The sequence below is a fragment of the Leuresthes tenuis genome, unplaced genomic scaffold (assembly GCF_036924035.1).
Source record: "Leuresthes tenuis unplaced genomic scaffold, fLeuTen1.0.hap1 SCAF_7, whole genome shotgun sequence".
Classification (NCBI taxonomy): domain Eukaryota; kingdom Metazoa; phylum Chordata; class Actinopteri; order Atheriniformes; family Atherinopsidae; genus Leuresthes; species Leuresthes tenuis.
This window is the reverse complement of record NW_027325361.1, coordinates 7941364-7967358: the sequence shown is the minus strand read 5'-3', so window position 1 is coordinate 7967358 and position 25995 is coordinate 7941364. Positions and strand designations below refer to the sequence as shown.

Genomic DNA, 25995 nt, shown 5'->3' with positions numbered 1-25995 from the left:
CATGTATACAAAATCAGTTTTTTTCCTAAAATATTGGTGATTCAGCTCAGAAAAATAAGAAAAGTTACATTTACCCAGATATCCAGACATTTTGGCATTACACTGGTTATGGTTATTTAGTCCCTTACCATCCCAGTATGATTTCTCACCCCTGTGGGCAGGTATGGCAACTTCAACACAAACTCAGTATTCGTTAGAAGAAAGCAGTGCCAACGGAATTTCTGCAGATACCACAGAAATGTTTCCAGGGCAGATTAGGTTGCCAGATATTAAACTGGAAGTCTTTACCTGCGTTGTAGCTACTGATGGAGACCTGAACCACACCACTACTTTAACTCACACGTCATATTTAAGATTAAAAGTATTCTTATCGGTACGTTTTTATTTTTCTTGAAGAAAAAAAGAAATGTGGTGAATGGTCATTTCAGGCTGACATCAAGAACGCATCCATAGCTAAACAGCCAGCTGACCAACGGTTGCTTTTAGTTAACTTTTAGCTGAGTTAACTGTGTGTGGGGCCCCTGGCGAAATTTAGTTCCTTTTTGACTTTTTCTTGAGGTATCTTTAGATCGCATTCAAGAGATTTGCAGCGCTTCTGGCAATGGGTTCTGTGACCGTTGACTATAGTGCAGCTTAACCACACTTTTGAATTTTTAGTTCTGTCTGCTATTGTCACTGAAAGCAGAGTCTCTAAAAGCAGGTGTTGGTGTGAAATCTCCAACATTGCATAAACAACGTATGCATAAACTTGCATAGCGTTGCATCAGGTGAATAGGCGCTCCTTCAGTGACACATTCACAGTGTTTTAAGAATGTGGAAACAAGTGCCCGATACAACCTCTGAATGTGGCCTTATCAATCTGAATCAGGATCATCCAGGATTGACATAGATTGATGGCTTCAATTAGGAAACAAAGTATATGTAACAATAATAGATGGTCCTTGAAATGTCTCTGGTAGTGAAAGCAAAAGTAACAATGCTGAGGCTTATTGTTCCTCTGGTCTTTAAAGATTTTTCCTTGGGGGCTGACCACTGTGATTAAGATGTTTAAAAAGAAGTAGAAGTAGTTCTTGAAGTCAAAAATGGCTAATTGTTCACTTCTATAAGAGATGATTTGTAATTCTGAAAAGATTCCAACATTTTGCTGCTTTTTGATCTCGGCTCTCATGTAATATGCCAAGCCAATCTTTTCCACAGCGAGGAAAGTTGCTGATGGTGTTCTTTCTCTTGGATTTTTCCTATTCTGGGCCGGAACCAAATAATTGTTCCCATGAGAAATGAGAGCCCTTCTCTGACCCCTTTAAACAGTTTTGTTTGTGGGCTTGCTGTAGTTGTGGGTTGCTTGTTTCTGAACCGGGGCCTGCAGAGAAAGTTTTCTCCAGTGGGACCTTAAAGTATTCAGCTGGAGTAAATGATGGTGTTGTGTAATTTCTCTCTTTTTAGACCAATTATTATAGCTGCCACTATGAACTCCTGCTGTGCCTGGAAACAAAGATTGCCAAGTAGCATATGGATGGATGGAACATGTGCAGACCTCATTGATCTTCACATATGTATTTGAAGGGCTGCTAGTATGTAAACCTGTTTGGACAACTTATGTAAATATTTGCAGGAGCTTACAGAAGCAGTCAAAGTCTTAGAGACAGCAGTGGGATAACCCGTTGGTATTTACGAACCACTTGCCTCTTTTCAAAAAACAGTTCTGCTCTTCAAACCAAGAAGGTTAAAAAAAAAAACTGCCAGCATAGTACAGAATGTGATGCACATCGAGGGGGATTAGGAAATGGGTACAGTCAATGTTGAGTGATGGCCCTGCACTACACACCTTCCTGTTAATCAACAGAGACTTTGTCTATGTTTTGGTTATATAGTCATTTCTGACAGTGGCAGACGGCACATGGCAACTTAAATTCATTATGTGTGATGGGTGGACCCATTTGATTTGACTTTAATTTAATAGAAAATATTATTTGTTTGAGTAGCTCAGGTTAAAAAGGAAAAAAAAGCCACATGTCAACAGATTTATTGTTGACTTGGTAGGCTACAATTACTAGTCCACCCAACCCTTCTCCTCCAATCTCATTGACTCTCCTCAAACTCACAAGCGTCCACCATGAATAATGCAGTTGTCTGTCCCGGCTGCTGTGAATAATTTACACATTAAGTAGCGTGTTAATTACCCTTCTTTACTAACGCTGGCCTCTGCAGGGAGAAAAGGGAACAAGTTGAAAAAAGACATTATAGTAGAATTCGAGCTGTCAGGCATCCTGGAACAGGCGTTCCAAATCAGGCTGGGTTCAGATGATTGATTAATGAATTATTCTAGGTCAGGTGGTGTGGAAATTAAAATGCCTGCAGCCATCACTGGACAAACTGCAGACATCACTGCAGCCCGTAGCTTACAAACAAATCTATTTTGGCTGATTTCCATTCCCAATCCATCACATTGTTTTGTAGAAAGTAGTTGTTGTGGAGCAGATTTTACATCATTGTTGCTAACTGTTGCAGATCCCCTGACTTTCACGATGAGATCAAGATCAAGCTGCCGGCCTCTCTGTCAGATCACCACCACATCCTTTTCACCTTTTACCACATCAGCTGCCAGCAGAAGCAGAACACACCGCTGGAGACGCCTGTGGGATACACTGTACGTAAAACTACAGTAATATATATATAATGTATATTACAACTCTTTATGCTCTCACTTGTGTTGGCATAGTTTCACGTTTAAACATGTTCAAACACCACAAGCCACAATAAATATACAAATATACATACGCGCACATCAAATGAATCTTTGTATCTTTTTTGTTCTCTTGCAATCTGTTTCTTCCTCGCTAGTGGATCCCCATGCTGCAGAATGGACGTCTGCGAACGGGACACTTCTGCCTGCCTGTATCTCTCGAGAAGCCACCACAGTCATACTCTGTTCTCTCCCCAGATGTAAGAAGCAATTAATTGGTCATGCAGATGACCAATTCTTAAAGTATCAATTAAAGTTAAAGTTCCATTCTGCAAAAAATCGACTTTTTCATCTTGTTAACATGTTCATAAGGAGGTTTTTTTATGTGTTACAAGACATTACACTACAAAATCAGCCATTAACACACCATAGCTGAGGAGCTCTGCCGTGCACCATGCTTCAGCTTCTGTCATACTTCCTACATTGGTCATTACGCTTTCCCTGATATATTAAAAGGAAAAAGAAAAAAAAAATTTTTAAATAAAAAGATAAAATGAGGTGAACAAGCGTTTGAGCCTGTGCACATTAGTGTTTAAAGCAGAGCACATTTCTCTCCTGGGCCCTTACGTTTATAATTGTTTCTTTCCGTTTTGCCAGTGCAGCCCAAATTTAATTGAGTATTGTTGGATTTCAGGTTCCCCTCCCTGGAATGAAGTGGGTAGACAACCATCGAGGTGTCTTCAATGTGGAAGTGGTGGCTGTTTCAACCATCCACACACAGGTAATATTATTTTGTGCACCATTGTTACTGTAGCTTAAAGCATTTTTATTGATTATTCTGATTACCTGTTGCGGCTTCTTGTCTGCAATACTGTTTCATCTTGCCTGCCTTTATCATTAGTTTGTTTTTCAATATGAACTCTTGATATCGCTAAGATGTCATATTAGTTACCATAGGATCATTGTCATAACTATCATATAGGTAATGTTTTGGAATTTCAATTAAATTTAAGAGAAACAGCAACACTCTTTTTTTTTCATTTAGACAGTAATTCCTTACCAACACCAGTTCATTAGTGGGTGCATCTTACCTTGCCAGTAATTTACTGAGGTCTACTCCATCTCTGTATTGGCTGTGGTACGGAGGGCTTGACTCTGGTTCCGAGGAGCCTCACTGAGAGTAATGTGCTCATAAATCACTGTTCCTGGCACAGATTAGATTGGCTGGATTCTCCTGTGTTTTTGTGGTCATTTTCGTTTAGCAGTTTTTACTCAGTGAGCCAATTTGCGGACTCAGACTCGAGTAAAGATGAGAATATCTAAGCTTACTTTTGGTTTTTGACTTCTCCCTTCTTTCCCTCTATTCTTTTACCTCCCCCTTTTTTTATATATATATATAACATTTTGTGCATTATATTATGAACCTCTGTTTTGCCAATTCATTTTTACTAGTTTTTCCTTTTCAACCCCATCATTCCCAATTTTCTTCTCTAGGACCAGTATCTGGATAAGTTCTTTGCATTAGTACACGCCCTGGATGAGCACATGTTCCCAGTCAGGATAGGAGACATGCGTATCATGGAGAACAACCTGGAGGCTGAGCTCAAGTCCAGCATTGCAGCACTTAACTCATCCCAGCTGGAGCCAATAGTCCGATTCCTTCATCTTTTACTTGACAAGTTGGTGCTGCTCGTAGTTCGTCCACCAGTCATTGCTGGGCAGATCGGTAGGATTCTGGATTATACTGATTAAAAATGAGAGGGCACGTTTAACACTTTTAATACTTTCTGTGGTACATGTAGCTGCATTTGCAGCGTATTAAGTTTTAAAGTCCTCAGTGTTTTGTGCACATAGCACTAAATCAGAACATGGTTGTGTGTGTGTTTAGTGAATCTAGGTCAAGCATCCTTTGAGGTGATGACTTCCATTGTGAACCGGCTTCATAAGTACTTGGACACCAGCCAGGACATGCATGGCCGCAACAGTCTGCTGTCCTCCTACATCCACTACGTGTTCCGCCTGCCCAGCACCGACCCCAACTCACCATCGCCAGGTATTTTACAGTCAACGCATTTCATGTTAAACTTTTCTTTGTTCATGCTGTTCTTTTTCTCTGCTTTTAAGTTAACTTCATCCAAAGTCCAGCTCCCCCTCACCGCTTGTCTATGACCAAACCGGCCTGCCATAATTTTTCTTCTTTTTCTTTTTTAAAAAAAAATCTTTTGCCGTTTTCTCCTCACACATCCATTTGTCCTCTGCCCGTTCAACACAGATCCCAACTCATCTCTGACAGGTAGATACGGTCCGGTAGTGTATATCTTAGTCTGTGTGCAATTGCTTTACCCTTTGAATGTGAATTACAGTTTTATTTTCAATTAATTTGTACCGTGGCAGAACATTTGATGTGTGACAGTTGTTTTTTTGGAATCTTTCTTTATTAGCTCATAAATCATCCACTACCAGAGCACATTGATTTCCTTACATTACCATTGTTTAATCATGATGTTTATAAGTGATGCTGGAGTTGTGTGTTGTGTGCACCCTATCTCTACTCTGTCACCTCTGACAGAGTTGGACTAGTGGGTTTCTTCTATGTAGTTTATTGTTAGCTTTTTGTATAGCTTGTTATATCTTGATTTGTAAGTCGCTTTGGATAAAAGCGTCTGCTAAATACATAAACATAAACATAAACCACCATTGGGTAAGGTGCTGCGGCACCTCCTTTTACTTCCCAGTTGACAAATTCACTTCTCTTCCTTTGTGTGTTGTACCAGGTCCTGGAGGGTTGGGAGGTTCTGTTCACTATGCCACCATGGCTCGCTCAGCTGTGCGACCAGCCAGCCTCAACCTTAACCGCTCCCGTAGCCTTAGCAACAGTAACCCCGATATATCTGGTACACCCACATCTCCTGATGATGAAGTTCGCTCCATAATCGGCAGTAAGGTAAGGTCATCAAGGAGCCTGTAACTTCTCTTATCTCAGCACCATTAGTTTAGCAAATTTGAGCAAAAAGCATAGAAGAGGCCACTGTCTTAACATTTAACCTGTGATTCCAATGTGGACAGAACCGACTGTGCAGATATGCTTTTGGGTACTTAACCCTGACCACCTTTAGGCTTGTCAAAAGCAGATGTGGATGATAGACATCATAGTTAATTATTTAACATTGCTGTAATTTTATTGATTTGCGAAGTATTTTAGTCAGACTTGGGTAAGGTAGTTGAATATTTCTTAACCTACATAAGGTGGAGGCATCCATGTGCACCGTGACCCAGTGGAGTTTTTATCAGCATGTAAACTGTATAGCCAATGCGTAAACATAGGCTCGGACATCTTATCTCTCTAACCGCTGTATCATCAACCCATCACTCACAGACACGTGTACAAACAATGCTGAGTGTGTTCAAGTTATGAAAAGCATACATTGCATTTACTTTTCAGTTTGTCGGTAAAGCAGGTTCTATGAAGAGAAGTCACAACATTTTAAAGGCAGTAACCGTAGCATACTTCCAGTCTTTATTGTGTTCTTTGCCCCCCTCAATTTAATTTATGTTGTCATGTATTTTGTCTTGTATGATTTTTTTATTCAATTTGCCCTCAAACATTTTTTTTGTTTCCCTCAGAAAACACATGAGCAGTGAGTGAATGATGTAATGTGCCTTTCTAATGGTCTTGCTGTACTTGTAACCATGATATGATGGATGCAGCCCCGTTTTAATGAATGCTCCCTTTCCTGCTAATGCTCTGCTAAACCTTTCCTCTCTTGTCTCTGAGGAAGGGGAAGTTATTTTTAATTACCGTGACAAAGGGAGAGAGAACCTGTGTGCTTTGTTCTTCTGTGGTGCTGATTTGGATTTTGATTTACTGACAGCTAACCTTTTTGGGGCCTTGGCTTCTTCCAGCAATCTTGACCTCTGAACCTCTTTAACTTGTCATTATTCCTTCCCTCCTCCTTCCCCCGTGCTGCTCGCTTGTTCCCTTGCTTCCTGCCTGCCTTGCGTCCTTTGACCTTGGCACCCCTAGGGCTTAGACCGCTCCAACTCGTGGGTGAACACCATGGGCTGTAGTGCCCCCTGGGGATCCAGCCCTGGGTCAGCTCCAGAAACCATGCAGGTGGTTTTATGAATGCCCCATCCTCCACTTTACCTCACTACAAAAGCAACCTTATTCACACTGAATAGATACTGGAATATGTGGAGTTTTGGTTCATTTGTGTACTGTACTAGAGTCACTGACAGGGAAGAAGATTGTTTGCATTGTTACTGATTCTTATTGATTTTTATTTTTCTTCCTCTCTCTTGTTTTGCTATACTCAAACCTTCCCTTTATATACTCAGCCTATTGTGAAGCTGCTTACAGTGGTTTTAAGTCACATGACTGGCTGCCAACCACTTTTTACTCAATTTAATCAAACTGAAAGATTTCTAAGCCATGCGCAGTGTTTCTTGTATAACAGAATGACATATAAAAGACCAAAACTTCAGAATATTACAGTATTCTCTTAAACTTTAAATCACAACTCTCCCATGGTCCCACACATGGGAGTCACAGCCGTCTCCATGACCCTTTCATATTAGGCCTTGTTCACACGTGGCATTAACATGCATTGTTAGTTATCTGATCATAAGTGGACAGCCCCAAATACAGATGTGAATGTGCACACGATGCGCCAACAATGCCTTGGGACCAGATTTCACACCAGATTGACCTAACCCTTTCAGTTGGTTAGAAACAACCCCCTTTGGCAGAGTTTGCGCCAGTTCTGTGGGTAACAGTCGATTTTTTTTACTGAACATTTAGTGCCAAAAGTAGTGAAAATTTAAAATTGGATCCATGCAAGACCTGCTCTTTAGATATAAAGCAGAGGAGTGAGTTCTGCTCACAAAGGGCCCTTTCAGACTCAAATGGAGACATTCTTTTGTCAGGTGTGAATATAATGCTTTTAGGGCTGTGCACTTGTGATGAGATCACCCTGTACCCGCATTAGTGCCAGGTATGGAAAGGAATTTAGACTCTCAGATGTCAGTTCTCTTCTCTTATCACATCAAACACTTCTCTTTTTCTCAGTGCTTGCGTAAAAAAGTCACGGATGTTGTAATATCAGTTTCGATTTTAGACCAACACCGTTGACCTTCCTTTCCTTCCATGTCTGGTTTATGATCCATCTTAGGTCTACATCAGTTATTGCTAAACATAAAATTGAGACATGTGTGTACATATTCCACAGAAGCATTGTTGGAATAGTAAAGAAAAAGAGTTGTGTTAGAAATAATTTCCATTAGATTTTTCACTCTTCTTTGTAATTTCCTTTCCATCTGCTCCCAGCCACTCTCCCGGCACGACTCTCCTCTAACCCCACATACCATTCACTATGTCATTGGAGCATGGTCTGTTTGTGAGTGTGAATGTGAATCAGCATGTGAGGCCTTTGCCTCACTTTACATCTTTATGAGATGTTATGTCTTCTATCATTTTGAGTTGTCATGACATAAGACTCTATTCATTATTGATTTACAAATCAAGTAACCAATATTGAATTTTAATTGAATATTACAATCATAGAAAGGGACCTAAATTACCGTCCAACCAGCAGGAATTCCTTTGATATTTTAGGGTAGTCTCCCTGTCTGTCGTTTTTTGTCTCTGCAGTATTGTATTTATCTAAAGGGATGCAGAATGGTGCACTATTAAACGACGGCTGTAAAATTTGGGAAAAAAGTTACTTGATTACATGGCCCTGTATACAGCCATTTTGCATCTCTATTTTAGGGCATTTAAGCTGCTGGTGTTTTAGACGATGGGTACAACACATAGGTGTTGTGTCCTTGTCCTGTGTCTTTAGTTTGTTGTGTAATCATGTGTGAAAAGTCTGTGAAACAGATCACAAGTGTGTTTTATGCATGTGTGTGGGGGTGTGTGTGACTCAGCACACGGAGTTGCCTGTGTGCTGAGGAGTTACCCCACACTCCTGTTGCTCCTCCACTAACCTTGCTGTCACCGTTCCATTCATCCCACTCATAGGCCATGGAGCGCTGTGGCAATCGCATGTCTTCGCACACTGAGAGCGCCAGTTTCTTGCAAACTTTAACAGGACGGTTGCCTACAAAAAAGGTAGAGCCACTTGCTCTGGGGGAGGAGCCAACCCCACCCTCCTCTTTTTCACCTCCTCACCTGTCCTGTCTGTGGTGTGTGCCTATGGATTGGTTGATGTTGTGTTTGGCTGTGTAGTCTTGTTGAATGCTTTATGTCACTGATGTGCCTCTTTTTCTTACTATACGGAGAGGCTTTGGATGTTGTTTACAGTCTGGCTAATGCTGTCTGTGAGGTACAGTGAGCTGCATCCACATAGTCAGGGGAGTCTTCACTTATTGTGAACCATTCCCTCAAGAAGAAATCCCAAGACTTTGTTTTGTAACCAGCTGCTGTGATTCCACAAGAAACAATGAACAAGGAAGTATACAGAAATGGGAATTATTCAAAAGCTATTTAAAAGCTTTATTGAAATAAGTTGTTCTTTCTAGGAACCTTTCAAAAGCATTTCTCAGGTTCTGCATACTTAAGAAAAATGTTTATTTCTAGTAAAGACTGAAATAACCTGAAGAACAGTATTTATTTTCTGTTGGCATAATGGTTTTAGAATTTGATTATTAATCATGAGGTCCTTCCCCTTTCTTATATTCATTATGTTAAGGTTAAAGGAAGACTTTGTACAATTTTTTTACAAGAAAAAATATCTGCACAATATTTCAAGGAAATGAGTAACAATAAATTCTTGATACCATGCAAAACTAAATGTAATTTAAAGACATGAAAGCCATATTATCAGACTATTACACAGCAAAATACTGTGGTGTGCAAGGTGATAAGAATGCACCTATTTTTTTTTAAAGGTGTCTATTTAGAGTTTGTAGCCTGTATTATAACACCTAACCTTGCTTTGCCTTTAATGAAGTTCATTTCCAGTATTGGGGAGCAGGAGCCTTACTGGACTGTTTTATTCCTTCATGTGGAGCACATAGTTATTGCTAATCATTAAATACTTTGAATTTAGCCCCCAGGTTAATAAGTTTTTTTTTTCTTTTGTGAAATACCAACATCTATAGCCAGTTAAAGTTCAATTTTACATCATGACCCCCATAGTGTTTAAGTACATTTTGAAGTCCTGTTTCCATTTTGTACCGGACGTAGATGTAGTCACAGGTTATGACAGCATAGAGGGGGATACTTTTCCAGGCATCTCACATTATCTCCATCTGGTTATATTGCTTTCTCTTTCCCTCTCTCTGTCTCTGTCCTTTTCTTTCCACCTGTTGGTCTTTGTGTGATTTTAATTTGCTACTCAGCTCTTCCATGAGGAGCTGGCTCTGCAGTGGGTGGTGAGCAGTGGAAGTGTCCGGGAGGGTGCTCTGCAACAGGCCTGGTTCTTCTTTGAACTTATGGTAGGACACAAAATCTTGGTACATACAAATAATGAAAAAAACAAATAAATGAATACTTTGACTTACACAGTGTATGCCTTTCATTGTTCCTTTTCTTTAACCTGTGACATACGTGACAATAGCTCATGTTTCTTCACCACAGGTGAAGAGCATTATCCACCACCTCTACTTCACTGAACGACTAGAGTCACCCAGGAAGAACCGCTTCCCTGAACGCTTCATGGATGACATCACAGCCTTAGTCAGCACTATCGCCGGTGACATCGTCTCTCGCTTCCAGAAGGTAAATAACGGCCAAGTCAGTTGTCTTATTGTTTCTCTGACAGGCTTACTCAGAGACTTCCAACATACACGAGCAGTTAGAGAGGGTTGGTAATGTAATGAATTTTAAAAATGAGTGACCTTGTGTCTTTATATTATAATATGACAGTGCACATGCCCTTTACATCATCTTTGGCAATACAAAGCATATTTTTGACTTGTGTTTCTCTTCCATACAGGATCTGGAGTTGGTGGAGAGGCTAAACACGAGCCTGGCCTTCTTTCTTAATGACTTGCTGTCAGTCATGGACCGAGGCTTTGTCTTCACCCTAATCAGGGCATACTGGAAACAGGTATAGTTTTTATTTCTATGGCAGAATAACTCAATCCATGGGTGTCATTAACTTTTAGATTAGGAATAGATTGTGCATGGTAAATTGTATTGATTGAGGATCTCCTTTCAAGTGTGCAACTTATGTTCCGTTTAAGAATTATAAATGAACGAGTACCAGGATGTATTAAGAACCAATTTCAAGACTAGTTTTTTGACAGCATGTAGTCCCATTTTCAATTTGAAATACATCACAATTTAGGTCTGTTTCATCTCTTTAGGTGTCCACAAAGCTTTACACCCTGCAGAACCCAACCCTGGAGTCTTTGAGGCTTGATTTCTTAAGAATTGTTTGCAGTCATGAACACTACGTCACCCTGAATCTGCCCTGCAGTCTTCTCACCCCACCTGCCTCGCCCTCCCCCTCAGTTTCCTCAGCGACTTCACAGGTCTGACAAAAACAGATGGAGGGAGATTGTACATTGTCATGTCACAATTTTCACTGGAGTCTGAAAATCTCAAATTACAGTCAAAATAATTGTGGTCTCTCTTTTGGAATTTCGCTGTTCTCTTACAGAGCTCTGGGTTCTCCACACATGTCCAAGACCAAAGGATAGCAAACATGTTTGAGCTGTCTGTCCCATTTAGAGAGCAACATTATCTGGCAGGACTAGTACTCTCTGAACTGTCAATAACACTGGACCCGGACAATGAGGGGTTAGTATGTTTGTGAACAAAATGAAAGTGTTTAAATGATGGTAAATGTGTTTTAGCTTTAGAATAAGTTTTCACTTAAGATGAAAATACCGTACGTCATCGTTCCTTTAACTTATCTAATACCTTTTCCTTTTGAACTGTTTGCCTGTAGAATGTTTGGTCTACATAAGAAAGTGGTGAGTGTTGTTCACAACCTCCTGTCCAGCCATGACTCTGACCCACGCTATGCTGATCCTGAGGTCAAGGCTCGGGTTGCCATGCTTTACCTGCCTCTCATTGGCATTGTCATGGAGACGCTGCCGCAGCTCCACGACTTCACAGGTACAGATGAGGCACTTGTTTTTAGCATAAAGGAGTATAACCGATGAAGACCTTCTAAACGTGTATCAGATGTGAATGGGTTAAAAAAACAAACATAGGATTAATATCAGAAATGTTTCCCATCAGTTCTCTTTCTGCTGTACAGTAAACAGTGCTCCATCAGATTTCCCTTATTTAAAATAAAATTGAAAAGGACTTGTGGAACAGCAAAGACTGAGTTTACTACTGGTATCAAAGGCATCGGTAGAGTTCTATTTGTACCTTTAAATAGCATCATCCCCTGTAACCTGAAAGGTTATCAGTTGAGCTTCAAAGGATATTGCCTAACATAGTGTACCAGCTAACCTCAGTTCATGCTGATCTCATTTTTTAGCTCTGTTTAGCCGCTTATTCTCATTAGCATGTCCACCCTGCCTTCCTTTCGAGTGAGATATTGCCTTTGAGTTTGTTAGAATTAGGAGTTTTAGAAACGTTTGAATAACAGCTGCAGTATTTCTCATCTATTATGTGCTTATGGCATCTGTAGTTCTTATACCACACAGTGAAATATAACATTTTCATTTTCCTGTATTTTTTGTCTCAGGTGTAGTTACTTAGTAGGGATGCTCTATTTTTACTTTTTTGTTACCAGAGTCCCACAACCAATGGGGTCGGCCAGGTGGTCCCCAGGCATCAGCAGTGGGCAGCGGCGGAGAAGAGGCAGAGGGAGAGGGTAACAGTTTGATCAGTCAGACTGTTGCTATGGCAATAGCGGGCACCTCCACTGCATCTCCAATGTCACGACCGAGTAGCTTCTTGCTCAACTCGCAGGTAATTTATATTCCCTGCAGGGCATAGTGAGAATCATATAGAGCTATGTTAATGGCAGGGTTTCACCACATTATATTACAGCCCATGCTCTCATTTGTTTTCTTCCTCCGGGGTCTTTATCTGTCCCCCGATCCCTCCTGGTCCATATCTTCAGGCGAGTCGTCAACACGGTAGTTTCTCTGCTGAGTCGAGTCGCAGTTTGCTGATCTGTCTGCTGTGGGTGCTAAAGAACGCTGATGAGCTGGTGCTACAGAAATGGTTCACAGACCTGTCAGTGTCCCAGCTCAATCGCCTGTTGGATCTTCTATACCTCTGCGTCTCCTGCTTTGAGTACAAGGTAACATCAACAGAGAATACACTAACTCAATGATGAGCTGGACCAGTCAACCACTATATTATTGTAAAGAGCACACAGATGGTTGGGGCATCTGCAGTCCAGAGCATGTTCATATCTTCAATGTTATATTAATTGGAGTGGGCTTCAAAAAGGAATGATCCCTCATGCACTGTCCTCTTTAATGTGGAATAACTGCTTCTGTGTGCTTTGACTACTGTGGTGATGGAGAAAAGTAGACACCCGCTGCTCTGAGTGCTATACTTATCTATTTCCTTTTATTACATGTCAAGGACTTCCTGCTATGCCACATGTTTACTGTTTGCTCTTCTTTGCTTGCACCTTTGCTTTCATGCCACTAACCTGCTTTGCTCACTTCTTGCTGTGCTGCAAATAATTTCCCTGCTATGTGTTTTCTGCCTACCCACTCACCGCCTTCTTCATGGATACAAGGCCCATGTTGTGTTCACCATGCAGGGGAAGAAGGCATTTGAACGCATGAACAGCCTAACCTTTAAGAAGTCCAAAGATATGAAGGCCAAGCTGGAGGAGGCCATACTGGGCAGCATCGGGGCCAGACAAGAAATGGTGCGACGCAGCCGGGGCCAGCTAGGTGGGGGCACCTGTTCATACATGCATGCACAGATACGAGTAGATCAGCAAAGAACAAGTGCAAAGAATTTAGAAATTCTTAACTGAAGAAATTAATTTGTGACAAATACAAACTTCTCTCTTGTGTGCATAAACAAATATCTATACACAACTCATGAGGGCAACTGTACCCTTTAATGTCATTGTACATACTGTTATAGTCGTGTTTTCTAGCTTACACACAGCTTCTGTCACTGACATTCAAAAAGTAAATAATGTTTCCTCACCTATTAGAGAGGAGTCCATCGGGCAGTGCTTTTGGCAGTCAGGAAAATCTCCGATGGAGGAAGGACATGACCCACTGGAGACAAAACAGCGAAAGAATGGACAAGTATGCGCTTTTCATCATTCTTGCTTTGTCACAGAAATACTTGCTGTTCTGTGAGAACAAAGACATGTCAGCTTTCGATTCAGAGTCTCAAATCCAGAAAATCAGAAGAAAATTCAATTCAATGTGCATATCCATCCTCAAATATCATGTAAATGTAAGGAGTTGTGGTACCAGACCATCAAACCAGAACCACCAGCAGTTTAACTCTACAGTTTCCTCCTCAGTCCAGGCGTGTGCTGTTTTGATTTGCTGCTATTAGTAAAGATTGGAGTGACAAATAATCCACATTCTTCATTCAGGCAGTGATTTTTTTGCTGTGTCATGATGTCACAGTTTGATTTTCCTGATTCTCCAGTTTTTCCTCCTTGCCCAAGCCAAAAACTTTTCTGGTGTATTGAATCCGGGGGACATGTGCTCTTATTACACGTTTTTCACATTGTGTCATTAAAAAGCGTAACCCAGTTCAACGTGCACCATGCTGAAATGCGAAATGTAGAAAACATTTATACTTTTTAAGAATTTTGATGCTTAAGTATAACATAGAAGACGCAAACTCACTGTTCATTATTAACTTCCATTTGATTTCTTTAGACTTACAGAGGAGCGCAGTGAAGCTTATATAGAATACGACTTTGCCAGTGCTGCTATGCGTGCGCTCTTGAGGCTTAAGTTTTCATGTCTTGTGTCACAGTTTTTGTCTGATGACAGAATAAAACATTCTGCTTTTTTTGTCTGTATTTATTTTCTGTTCTTTTGTAAATCCTGCCTCAGCATGTTTTTTCTTTGTGTTAATTTCCATTTGTTCTCTTATGTTGCTGTGTGTTTATGTAGGAGTCACAGATCACTCAGGTATTGTATGGTCCACATTTGCTGTGTGCTGCTTTCAGTTACCCCCCTCTTTAGTGCCTCTTTTAAGGCGTGCCATCATGCATGTGGGACATCAGACAGTTGAAGTGGAAGTGGAAATTGATCAATTAGTTTGTAAGGGCTCCTAGCTGATTTGATCATAACCAAATCATATCTTTTTTAATTGATATGATTTTGGGTAAGACACACTAATGCTACAGCCACTGGTGTTTTTTTAGCAATGATTTCTTCTCCATTTCAACTAGTACTCACATGCACATGAAAGCACAATCAGAGACCCCTGATCCTGGTTCAGTCCCTTGATTTCCCTGCCCCATCAGTCCCTCTGTCCTGGTAACAACATATGTCTTGGGGTTGGTAGTGGTTGCTGTGGGTCTGTTTTGCTTTTTAACAAGTATGCTTCATGTTTTCGGGTTTTGACTCATGTGTTTCTCTGGTTGCTCCTGCAGGAAAAGCTAAGTAAAACAACATAAATCTAAAAATAGTTATTTTGGGTATAAAGTAGAAGTTCATAGGTATTAGCTGCTATTCCTTCCATTAACCTGGAACAGAATGCTTAACTCTTCTCTTAGTCAACATTGAAGAACTATCTCCTTCATTCCCTCAAATCTGTTAACCCTCTGGACATGGAAATAGTACGTATGGGCTAAACCTCTCTTACTGGATTAGTATGTATTGTAACAGTTGGTCATTTGAAAAGGAAAGAGTACAATTAGGTTAAGAGATGCCATTGAGTGCAGTCTAGGATTTTACCAGGATCAAGAAACATACTTTATGCCATATTATGTCTCAGAGCAATTAAGTTCATATAGAAACCCTTTGTGAAACCCACACTTCAAACTTCATTATTGCTATGATCCTGTGCAGTTGGTGGAATGAGGAGGTTTAAAGATCATCATACAACATACACCATCAACATTTTTTGTTGAGGTTTTTTTTGTGACATTGTTTTCTGGTTTCTTAATTATAGGACAAGAGCAGAGCTGGAACATGAAGCTCTTATTGATGGTAACCTAGCAACGGAGGCCAACTTGATTATTCTTGATACTTTGGAGATCATTGTTCAGGTATACAAGCAAGCACACAGGAGCACATTTGTTAGTTATAGGATTTAAAGCTTGTGCTGTACACGGACTTCCGAATCAAAGTTCAGATTTGTATGATCTTTTGTGATGTTTCATGCACCTTCTTGCTCCTTTAAAAACTACATGTGTCACTCTCCCTGCAGACGGTATCGTTGACAGAATCTAAGGAGAGTATTCTGGGTGGTGTATTGAAGGTCTTGCTCCATAGCATGGCCTGCAACCAGAGCGCCCTCTACCTTCAGCACTGTTTTGCCACACAGAGGGCCCTGGTGTCTAAGGTTAGAGAACAGGCCCTTCATGATTCAAAGTCCTTGATTTCAGCTCATCTTTACTATTTCTTCTCAGATTACTTTCTAATGATTTGTCAACCTGTGTGTATTTAACTTTTCCCGTGTAGTTTCCTGAACTGCTGTTTGAGGAGGAAACGGAGCAGTGTGCTGATCTGTGTTTGCGACTTCTGAGGAGCTGCAGCAGTAGCATCAGTACAATCAGATCCCACGCCAGCGCCTCCCTCTACCTCCTCATGAGGCAAAACTTTGAGATCGGCAACGTAAGCACAGCTGCAGAACTAGAAGCTAGCAACCGAGAATATTGTTCATTTGTTGCGTTCCAGGATTTTTTTCCTTCACCTGGGATGATGGATTTGAAATATTAAAAAGCTCTTGATCTACAGCTTTCATATTGGCACCACTTCAGGGATAGAAACAGTTGTGTGATGTCTTGTGTTTCCTAAACCAATTTATACAAAAGTAAAAAGTGCAGTCAGTTACTGGTGCATCATGAGCTTTGTTGGGGCTTTTTACACCCTACAAAAATGACTCTAAAGCTGTAAAAGACAATGCTCACTGACCGCACAGTATTTCATTGCACTGTCCACATCTGTCACATGCTCGGTAACAGCATTGACAAAATGTTAGTTTTTGTAATGCGTTAGTTTCTGCTCTTTGTGTGTGCACTTTTAGAATTTTGCAAGAGTGAAGATGCAGGTGACCATGTCTCTGTCCTCGTTGGTGGGAACTTCTCAGAATTTTAATGAGGAATTCCTCCGTCGCTCTCTGAAGACCATCCTTACCTATGCAGAGGAGGACCTGGAGCTACGGGAAACCACATTCCCAGATCAGGTACTCATTTATCTGTCAAGGTTGTGAATTGTTATATACCACTATGTGAGAGGATAGACTTTTTTTATTTAAAAGACTTCATTTTGAATATTTACTGGGAAAATGGCTTTTTTTTTAAATCCCGAATTTTACATTCTTATTTCCAGGTTCAAGACCTTGTGTTTAATCTACACATGATCCTGTCTGACACGGTAAAGATGAAGGAACATCAAGAGGATCCTGAGATGTTGATAGACCTCATGTACAGGTACAGAACACATTAGCACCCAAGAAGCTTATTTTGGGCAACTGCAATAAAAAATAATCACCACATTATCAGTAGTATATTGGTAGCTGTGTGCGCCCCTGTGTGTGTTCTGGCTGTGACCTTCGACGTTCACCAACAGGATAGCGAAGGGATACCAGACATCTCCAGATCTGCGGCTGACATGGCTCCAGAACATGGCTGGAAAGCATTCGGAGAGGAACAACCATGCTGAGGCTGCTCAGTGTCTGGTGCACAGCGCTGCGCTCGTGGCAGAATACCTCAGCATGCTAGAAGATCGCAAGTATCTCCCTGTAGGCTGTGTCACCTTCCAGGTAATGACAATTCTCTTAGAAATGTAACAAGTACGTGTTTCTTTTACCAAAAAATTTCTAATAATGAGCTTGCATCATCATGTTTTTGTGCATGTGCTGATGTGCATGTGTTCTCCAGAATATTTCTTCGAATGTGCTGGAGGAATCTGCAGTCTCTGATGATGTGGTGTCCCCGGATGAGGAGGGGATCTGCTCAGGGAAATACTTCACTGAAATCGGTCTCGTTGGGCTCCTGGAGCAGGCTGCTGCCTCTTTTTCTATGGTGAGAGTTGATTAGTTGAACTCTTATAGGGAATATTCAGGGATTTTTCCTGTAACAAATTATCACATTTCACTTGGAGATGATCTTAATGAATATTTTAGACACTAAGTTACTTGATATGATGATACATACTAGAAAAAGAATTCTGATTCGCTAACATAATGATTTCTTAAATGCATTGTTTGGTCAGTTCACATCCAAAGTTCTGAGTACAGTACAAATGCTCTAATCAGGTGCCCATTTATCTTCATTTTGGCTTCCACTTCTTTTCCTTTTTTAAATCTGAGAATGTAGGCTGAGGTTTTGGTTATTTTGGGTGATTGACTGTACTCTACTGGTGTTTGTGTTAATGTCCCTCCCAGGCTGGGATGTATGAGGCAGTGAATGAAGTGTACAAGGTACTGATCCCAATCCATGAAGCCAACAGAGATGCAAAGAAGCTAGCCACCATCCATGGTAAACTACAGGAAGCCTTTAGCAAAATTGTTCATCAGGTAAATACACAACACTTCCTCTTTCACACCAGGGTGCAGTAGTTTAAGGTGCCAAACTGACACTGAATTTAGAGAAAAAAAACAAAAGAGAAATACTTGTATCAGTGTGAACAGACTGATTATTTTTCGTTGTCTGTCCTTTGGTTTTATCCAGTAATTTATGGATTTTATTTCTAATATACATCGTGTTAGAGATGTGTAATTTAAATTGTTGTAAGTTATTAATGGACAACATGTTTCAAAATCATCACCAAGTGGAAAACCCGGAACCTCACGCTCAGGAACTGTTGAACAAGTGCACCTTTCTCTCACACATTAGGTGTGACATTAATGAGGCAGTAAGAGGCTAAAGGCCCTGACAGTGTTGCGTGATGCTATTATTTTGCATTTTAGTTTCACTGTTTAGTTTATTTTGTGTGCTTTACCTGGCATGCTTTATTTAGTCTGTGATGTCTGAGATGTCGGAAGAAACTCCAACTTTGTTTTTTGTTAAAGTCCAGTTGTGTGACTTGGAATGATGACGCCAGGTTACAGCATGAGCATGGTTTCGGTCGTCTGGTGTGCAAAGCAACTATTCTCGCACAGTTTTGTGGTGACAGAAAAAAAAACCGATCAGATGCTCTGCACCACAGTAACCTGGATTAGTTTCAAAGCGCTCGTTGTCCTTTTTGTAACATCATGTGTGTGTGTGTGTGTGTACCACACTGTGTGTGGGGGGGGTGTTTAAGTCTTGTCGTTCACATGTTCTATATTCTCTTTGTTACACAGAGTACTGGCTGGGAGGTAGGTGGTTAAATAGTTCCTGCTTGGCCCTGCTCATGTTTATCTTTTTGTTTTTTATTTACTTGCATCTTTTTTATTTGCCAGCTGTGGGCATTCTGTTGCTCTCTTTGCTTTGTTCCATACATCCAGTCCATTAACATCTGCAGACAATTTCAACTGTCTGCCTCGCTGGAGACTCTTGCTGTATCGTCAGCAATGTCCTCACCTGTTTTCCTGTTTCCTCCGTCCTCTTCTTGTGCAAGAGGAGCTTGTGTTATCTTCTTTAATGTGACAGTGCTGACAGGCTGTGCATGGGAGCCACGGTGTGTGCCACTAATGACAAAAGTCTACGTGAATGCATCACCTGCACAATCCACACTTTACCCATCCTCATCTTCTGTCTGTCTGCTGCTGTGTCAGTCAGCACACACTCATTGACTGGCACCATCTGCTGTCGCACTTCATCTCATCCTCATCCACAGGGCTCGATTTCAGTGCACTCTTATGACATGAAGAGTACGTGTTAGCCCCCCCCCCTTCTCTAGCCGTGGATCATTCTCGCCACACACAAAACGAAAACTTTTGCCCAAAGCTGGAACCAGATGACTAAAGAAGTTTCTTTTTCCCCCCAAGAGGGTTCAACTCTAAGTAATCTCAGGGTTACTTGATTTATCCCTTTTGATTTGAACTCTTATTCTTGTTGTTTCCTTTAATGATTTAAACTAAATCGACCCCTGCTTTTTTTCATCCATTCTGACCTTTTGTTAACAGTATTAACCTCTCAGTTTACGTGGTTTTTTGCATGATTTGGATAGAACTCTCAGTGTTCCCATTTGGAAATGCTCTATGGTGTGCTAAAGGGCTGTGGACCTTTATTTTTCTTAACTTTTTTTCGTCACCACCTTCCCTTGCATGTTCCGGACTCTCCACAATGAGTTTCATTTCTTTTTCAAAATCAATGGAGATATGTTTGCTGTTGTGTGCTCGTTTGTGTTGTTTTTGAAATTATCTGGTACAACCCAGTCCTGATTAAAATCTGTTCTGTTCTCTCCTTTTTTATTTTTTGCCGGTTGCTGACCCTTCCCACTTTACTTAATTGTGTCTTTTGGTAAGTTTTCAGGGCATCTAAAATACTGCTTAAAAATCTATTTGAAATCAGAAGTTGAAGCAACAACGAATTAGCTCTTTTTTCAGTTTGCTCTGAGGAGTTACTAAGATGGTTTAAGAAGAAATTGTGAAGCTTTTGCCTCAAATTCCCTAAAGCTGCTTCCTTTTTCATTCTGTGCACACACCTCCACATTCTGTACCTCCTGACACGAAGTGTTGGCTTACGGTGGACCTGCAGGATATTGCTGCCTGTGCTGAGCAGGGTTTTGAGTTTCTAGATTTAATGGGTGCTTTTCCTCTCACTGAGCACAATAAGTTTAAAGGATTCCATTTTTTTTCTTAATGAGATGATTATGACACGCTTTGGTCAGAATACCGCAGAAAAAGACAACGGCTGCTTTTTCTGCCATAGATTTACACCTCTGGTCACATCGGCCTGTTTTATGGCGTGGAGTGACACTCACCAACCCATGAATCATTACCATAAAAAGGAGCATACGATACTCAGCCTGAGAGCTAACGCTAGCAAACAGGTCTCAAAGTGACAGAGATAAACTTGTCTGGCAATTTTATTGTTAAATACTTACATTTCCCTTGCCTGTTTAACCACAGACGGGGGGGTACTGATCCCTCTTTTTGGCACAGTTTTGCTGTGACTCATGCATTGGACGGGCCAAGATTATTAAAATAATGGTCAGCTGGTGGGCGAATACACCAGTACCTCTGTGTTTTGTTTTTAGAGGCTAATGTTAAGAACTTTAGCTTATATGGGCTTCTTTTCACTTTTCAGTAATGGCCAAGCTGCTGGTGGTAAGTTTGTTGGCAAATCTGAAATTCCAATCTGTCTAGAGAAAAAAACAACTAGCAAAGCAAAAAGCAAGAGCAAAGGAGTTTTAACTTCCTAACTCCGAGGCACAGTGAATACAGCTTGGTTTGAAGCTGAAGCAGGGTGGAGGTAAAGATGAGGAGGCGGGACATCTCTACTCTGAGGTGGAATATGTTGCATCAAATAAAACATTTTAAGTTTTCAATCGGCTGTTATTTCAGATACCCAAATAATAAGTATAATAAAGAGCACTGAAACAGAGAAAAATACATTGAAAGATAGGAAAAGGTGATCAAGTTAATAGTTTTAGTTTCACAGTGTTAACTCTGCTAAGGGTTTTTGTGGTTGATTTGTAACTTTTCTGCTGCTTTGATCTATGGTGATGTCAGACGTAGATACTAACTGTTTTTATCTCAACGCCGCTGTTAAAGCCTCTCGCCTGATACTGGCTTTCATGCACGTCCCATTACAGTCCACCTGTGTGCACATTGAGAGGAACAATCAGATTTGTCACACATTACATGAACTTGTTATTAACCATGTTCTTTATGATTGGAAAATCATTTTGAGGATTGCTTTACAAATGTTGCACTTTTAGTTGTCGGTTCTGAAAATGCATCTCAACCTCTTTATTTTCCTTCACCCCTGTGAAGAGAGCTAAAAGCTGTTATCGCTGTGTGAAATGATCATCAGATTATAAAAGAAATCTTTTTTTTTTTTTTTAAAAAAGCCATCATTTCATTGAAATGCTTACAGGTTCACATTAAGGAATGAGTACAAGTTTCTTTCTCATCAGTCCACTGGGATGATGTCATGTTTTTATACCTAGAAGTTTGTTTTAGTTGAGTTTTTTTCCATATGCACAGCCCTCTAACAGCTACTGTCCTCTGCTCACAGGTTGGGAAGAGGATGTTTGGCACATACTTCAGAGTTGGATTTTACGGCTCAAAATTGGGCGACTTAGACGAGCAGGAGTATGTGTACAAAGAACCTGCCATCACGAAGCTGGCCGAAATCTCTCACAGGCTAGAGGTGAAAACCTTGCAACCTCTATTTACTCTTGTGATTAAGTTATTCTTAGAAGTCAGTATATCTAATATGTTAGCATTTAGTTATCCGTTTCCAAGAAGTGAAAAGGCCCTGCTCTCTCTTGTTTTAGGGCTTCTATGGGGAGCGGTTTGGAGAGGACCAGGTGGAAGTTATAAAGGACTCCAACCCTGTAGACAAGTGCAAGCTGGACCCCAATAAGGTCAGTGTTGGCTAAGCTGTACATCTCCTTGCAGGTTTTATTTGCAAAAAGGTTTTTTTTTGTTAAGTTGTTGTGTTTCTTTATGCAGGCATTCATCCAGATCACATATGTGGAGCCATACTTTGACACTTATGAGATGAAGGACCGCATCACCTACTTTGACAAGAACTACAACTTGCGTCGCTTTGTTTACTGCACTCCTTTCACCCTGGACGGGAGGGCCCACGGGGACCTGCACGAACAGTTCAAACGCAAGACCATCCTCACCACCTCGCATGCCTTCCCTTACATCAAGACACGGATCAACATCATCCATAAAGAGGAGGTAGGGGGACAGTTTTACATCTGTTAACCAGCTGAGAACTCTAACTAAAGCCATTTTTACATGAGAACAACATGTCAGGGTTTTTTTTAAGATTTGGTGACCATGTGAAGGTGAGGAGGGCTGTAAACATTCATCTCGCACATCTCTCTGATAAATAAAACCGCCTGACTGTTATACCACAGATTATATCCACACCCATAGAGGTGGCGATAGAGGACATGCAGAAGAAGACTCAGGAGTTGGCCTTCGCAACCCACCAGGACCCTGCTGATGCCAAAATGCTACAGATGGTTCTACAGGGTTCTGTGGGCACAACTGTAAACCAGGTGAGACATGCAGAAGAAAATGGCCGCTGTCACTATTCATGGGATTGGTCATGAGGAGAGGAGTTGTCGCTTCACCCTAAGCAAGTTGTGCTTTCTTTTTTTTCCTCAGGGTCCTCTGGAGGTGGCTCAGGTGTTCCTGTCAGAGATTCCCAGTGACCCAAAACAGTACAGACACCACAATAAGTTACGGCTGTGCTTTAAAGACTTCACAAAGAGGTACAGTACAGATGCATACATCAGGGTTAATGACTTATGTGTGGTAGCAGACTATAGAAAAGTGTTTTTTGTGTAATACACATGCCCGTATTACACTGACTTCTCATCCAAAGGTGTGAAGATGCCCTGAGGAAGAACAAGAGCCTGATTGGACCGGACCAGAAAGAGTACCAGAGGGAGTTGGAGCGGAATTACCACCGACTGAAGGAGGCGCTGCAGCCCCTCATCAACAGGAAGATCCCCCAGCTTTACAAACCGGTCCTTCAGGTCAACTCGCACAGGTAGCACGAAACACGGTTGCTGCGTCTGTGAGAGAGCGAGTGCTGGTTATTTGCTTTGGATGTTAATTTGAATTCGTCTTTGTTTTTTTGCTTCTGTAATAATCATGCAGCAAACGGACAGCTTGATAAGGTAGTTGTCAGACTACATTTTGTGTTCTGTGTTTCTGTCAGTTAGAAATCACTTTTAAAAATAAATTAGAGCATATGTGTAGGAATGTAGTAGGAAAGCCACACACAAATAGCAACAAATCATCAGTAGTTTAATCAGACTTAGCGGGAACCTTAAATTTATCATTCCTTTACGATCACAGCCCTGTGGATGGTGACTGAACTATATCGACTTTTTTTAAATTGGGACAGCTCACAACACATATTAGATGCAAGTGAAAAGAACGGCCGATAATCCAGCAAACTGTAAATGTGTTTTTCTTCAATTTGCAGAGATTCCTTCAGCCGAATGAGTCTTCGCAAGCTTGATATCTGAGGAGGAAGAGAACGCACTCACTCGCTCACAGATTGACCTTCACAGACGTAACAGAAACTGCAATATTAATTTATTCTCCAGTGTAAATAGGAGTGTCTCTTGACAGACGGTAAGTGTTTTGGAAAGCGTGTAAAAAGCAAGGGTTAAAAAAAAAGAAGAAAAAAGCCGCAGCTTGGTACGTCATTCCAGTGTCTTAATTTGTTTACATACCAACTGTTACACAATCAGCAAAGCGAACAAGTGGATCTTAGAGATTAAACAGATACCTTGGCGTTTATAAGTTGTTTGCTTGTCATTTTTTATTTTAAGGGATGTTTGGCACAATGTTACCCTAAAAAGTTAACGTTAGCCCTGACCTAACGCCAACAGAAAACTAGCTGTACACTGACCGACAAACCAGCGAATATGAAGAATGCGCAGAGACCCGTTTAAGTGCCAAAAAAAGCCCCTTTTTTCAGCCAGAATTTGTACAAATGTCTGCAGAAGAGGTACGATTTTAAAAGCCAAGGTGTCTTTTTAATCATGTACGATGTGTCAAAAAAAAGCTGTATTCAATTCAGTGTGCACTTTTTTATTATGGCGTAGCAGTGCATTTTACAAGTTGAAACTTTGTGTATTTCAAAGTCGAGGGAGCAAAAAGAACCCCAAAAACCTGCAAACACGCAAAAAAAAATGGTACCAGTATTTATCATGATGCTTTATTATCATTTTTAGTTGAAGCGACAATGTTTTAAAGTTAGGTACTTTAAACATCCTTGTATAATTTTATGTAGTTTTTGTTTTATTTGAAATATTTTACTAAATAAATATTTTAATGTTCACAAGGTGTGACGTGATTGTGTTATTCGTGTGTTCGTGTAGGAGAAAAGTTCAGTTGGAGAAAACGTATCGGTAAAGAGGACGTGAAGGTAAAAACTTTATTGCTCATAAAATTAACCCTCCAACTCAAAGTTTATTACAGGTGGGATGCAGGTGGTTTAACTGACATGTGTAATAGGGCTGCTTTCATATTAGATTTAAGTGAAATACCAAAGTCTTAGAAATCTTTCCCTGGTATACTTCAGTGTCCATAAATTAACACGGCTAAATGAAAAACAAGTCAATCCTCCAAGCCATGATCAGACTGAGAACATTGTCTCCTTTTCCTGAGGCGTTGAAGCTTTACTGACTTAATAAGCCATGTAACTATATAACAGATCACTGAGCAAGTGTAAAACACTCAATTCCTGATGAATAACGTGGACCATAAAACTCTGAGATTTCTGGGAAATTCCAGACTTGTGTTTAAGAGCGTTCCACTAGTACTAAAATCCAAAAAGAGGGGATAGATTTTCTGAAGGTGGGGTTTCATTCCTCCATCCTCATTCCAAATCAGAGCCACGTTTCACTCGGGTGGTTCTGGTAGCCCAAAACAAGACAAATCTGCGTGTACACAACTGCAACTGTCAAAATACAGCTCAATGTGGGAATTTAGTCTTACGAAGCTCGTTCTTGTGCATTTCGCTCTGGATTTTTTCACTTAAAAAGGTAAAAGTGAAAAGAAACTGGAAATGGGCGGTGTGCAGTGGGAGTCAGGATGCCACTGCACAGGGTCTCTTGAGTATTAAGCCCTTTCTTTTATCCTCCCTTCACACAGCACAGAACTCAATTAGAGCTCAAGTTGTACAATTTAACAGTGAAGAGGCTATAAAGCCTCCTGGATTGCACATTTGAATGTGGATTAGATGCAATCAAATAATATACTGAAGAACTCTTAAAAGTGTCATTCGTTTTCTTAACATGAACACTGAAAAATCTGATATCCGACCTAACAAAAAACCCCATATTCTAGTACCAGCAAAATCTTTTTAAGCTCCCTAACCAGTCTACAAAACATCAAGTGAATATCTGTTGCTGATGTGACTTAAATCTGTCCAATATGGCTGGTGTCAAATACACAAAGGAAAAGAAACGTATGCATGTACCTGCTGGTATAAACCCCATAAATAAGGGGTAATTTAAAAAAAGACGGGTAAATTGCACCAACAGAACAGAAAAACAAAGTGTCCACTATTTTGTATTTTTACTTTAGTGAAACTTTAGTTCAAAAGTGCTTATTCACTCGAAAAAAAAAAAAAAAAAATCATCTTCAT

At 40.6% G+C, this 25995-nt stretch overlaps 1 protein-coding gene across 10 annotated transcripts in view; it reads left to right on the top strand.

The window, feature by feature from the left end:
• Positions 1–24687, top strand: part of dock7 (dedicator of cytokinesis 7) — a 43625-nt gene extending 18938 nt beyond the window's left edge. Inside the window, exons 17-50 of one of the 10 annotated variants that reach the window (XM_072389086.1) lie at positions 2509–2647; positions 2842–2943; positions 3378–3464; positions 4178–4409; positions 4572–4736; positions 5458–5627; positions 8706–8795; positions 10028–10123; positions 10266–10406; positions 10624–10737; positions 10997–11164; positions 11293–11432; positions 11584–11753; positions 12385–12563; positions 12718–12900; positions 13351–13510; positions 13783–13879; positions 15717–15813; positions 15975–16109; positions 16229–16381; positions 16794–16952; positions 17099–17199; positions 17339–17531; positions 17650–17793; positions 18156–18287; positions 19056–19070; positions 21889–22014; positions 22142–22231; positions 22320–22556; positions 22739–22882; positions 22992–23098; positions 23212–23379; positions 23490–23509; positions 23821–24687. In XM_072389086.1, coding sequence (XP_072245187.1) covers positions 2509–2647; positions 2842–2943; positions 3378–3464; positions 4178–4409; positions 4572–4736; positions 5458–5627; positions 8706–8795; positions 10028–10123; positions 10266–10406; positions 10624–10737; positions 10997–11164; positions 11293–11432; positions 11584–11753; positions 12385–12563; positions 12718–12900; positions 13351–13510; positions 13783–13879; positions 15717–15813; positions 15975–16109; positions 16229–16381; positions 16794–16952; positions 17099–17199; positions 17339–17531; positions 17650–17793; positions 18156–18287; positions 19056–19070; positions 21889–22014; positions 22142–22231; positions 22320–22556; positions 22739–22882; positions 22992–23098; positions 23212–23379; positions 23490–23505 — 4450 coding nt within the window. In that variant the 3' untranslated portion in view covers positions 23506–23509; positions 23821–24687. Of the gene's footprint in view, positions 1–2508; positions 2648–2841; positions 2944–3377; positions 3465–4177; positions 4410–4571; positions 4737–5457; positions 5628–6707; positions 6798–8705; positions 8796–10027; positions 10124–10265; positions 10407–10623; positions 10738–10996; positions 11165–11292; positions 11433–11583; positions 11754–12384; positions 12564–12717; positions 12901–13350; positions 13511–13782; positions 13880–15716; positions 15814–15974; positions 16110–16228; positions 16382–16793; positions 16953–17098; positions 17200–17338; positions 17532–17649; positions 17794–18155; positions 18288–19055; positions 19071–21879; positions 22015–22141; positions 22232–22319; positions 22557–22738; positions 22883–22991; positions 23099–23211; positions 23380–23489; positions 23510–23820 lie in introns of all 10 variants that reach the window. The other 9 variants (XM_072389089.1, XM_072389085.1, XM_072389083.1 and 6 more) reach the window with 9 other exon arrangements.
• Positions 24688–25995: the final 1308 nt, after the last annotated feature.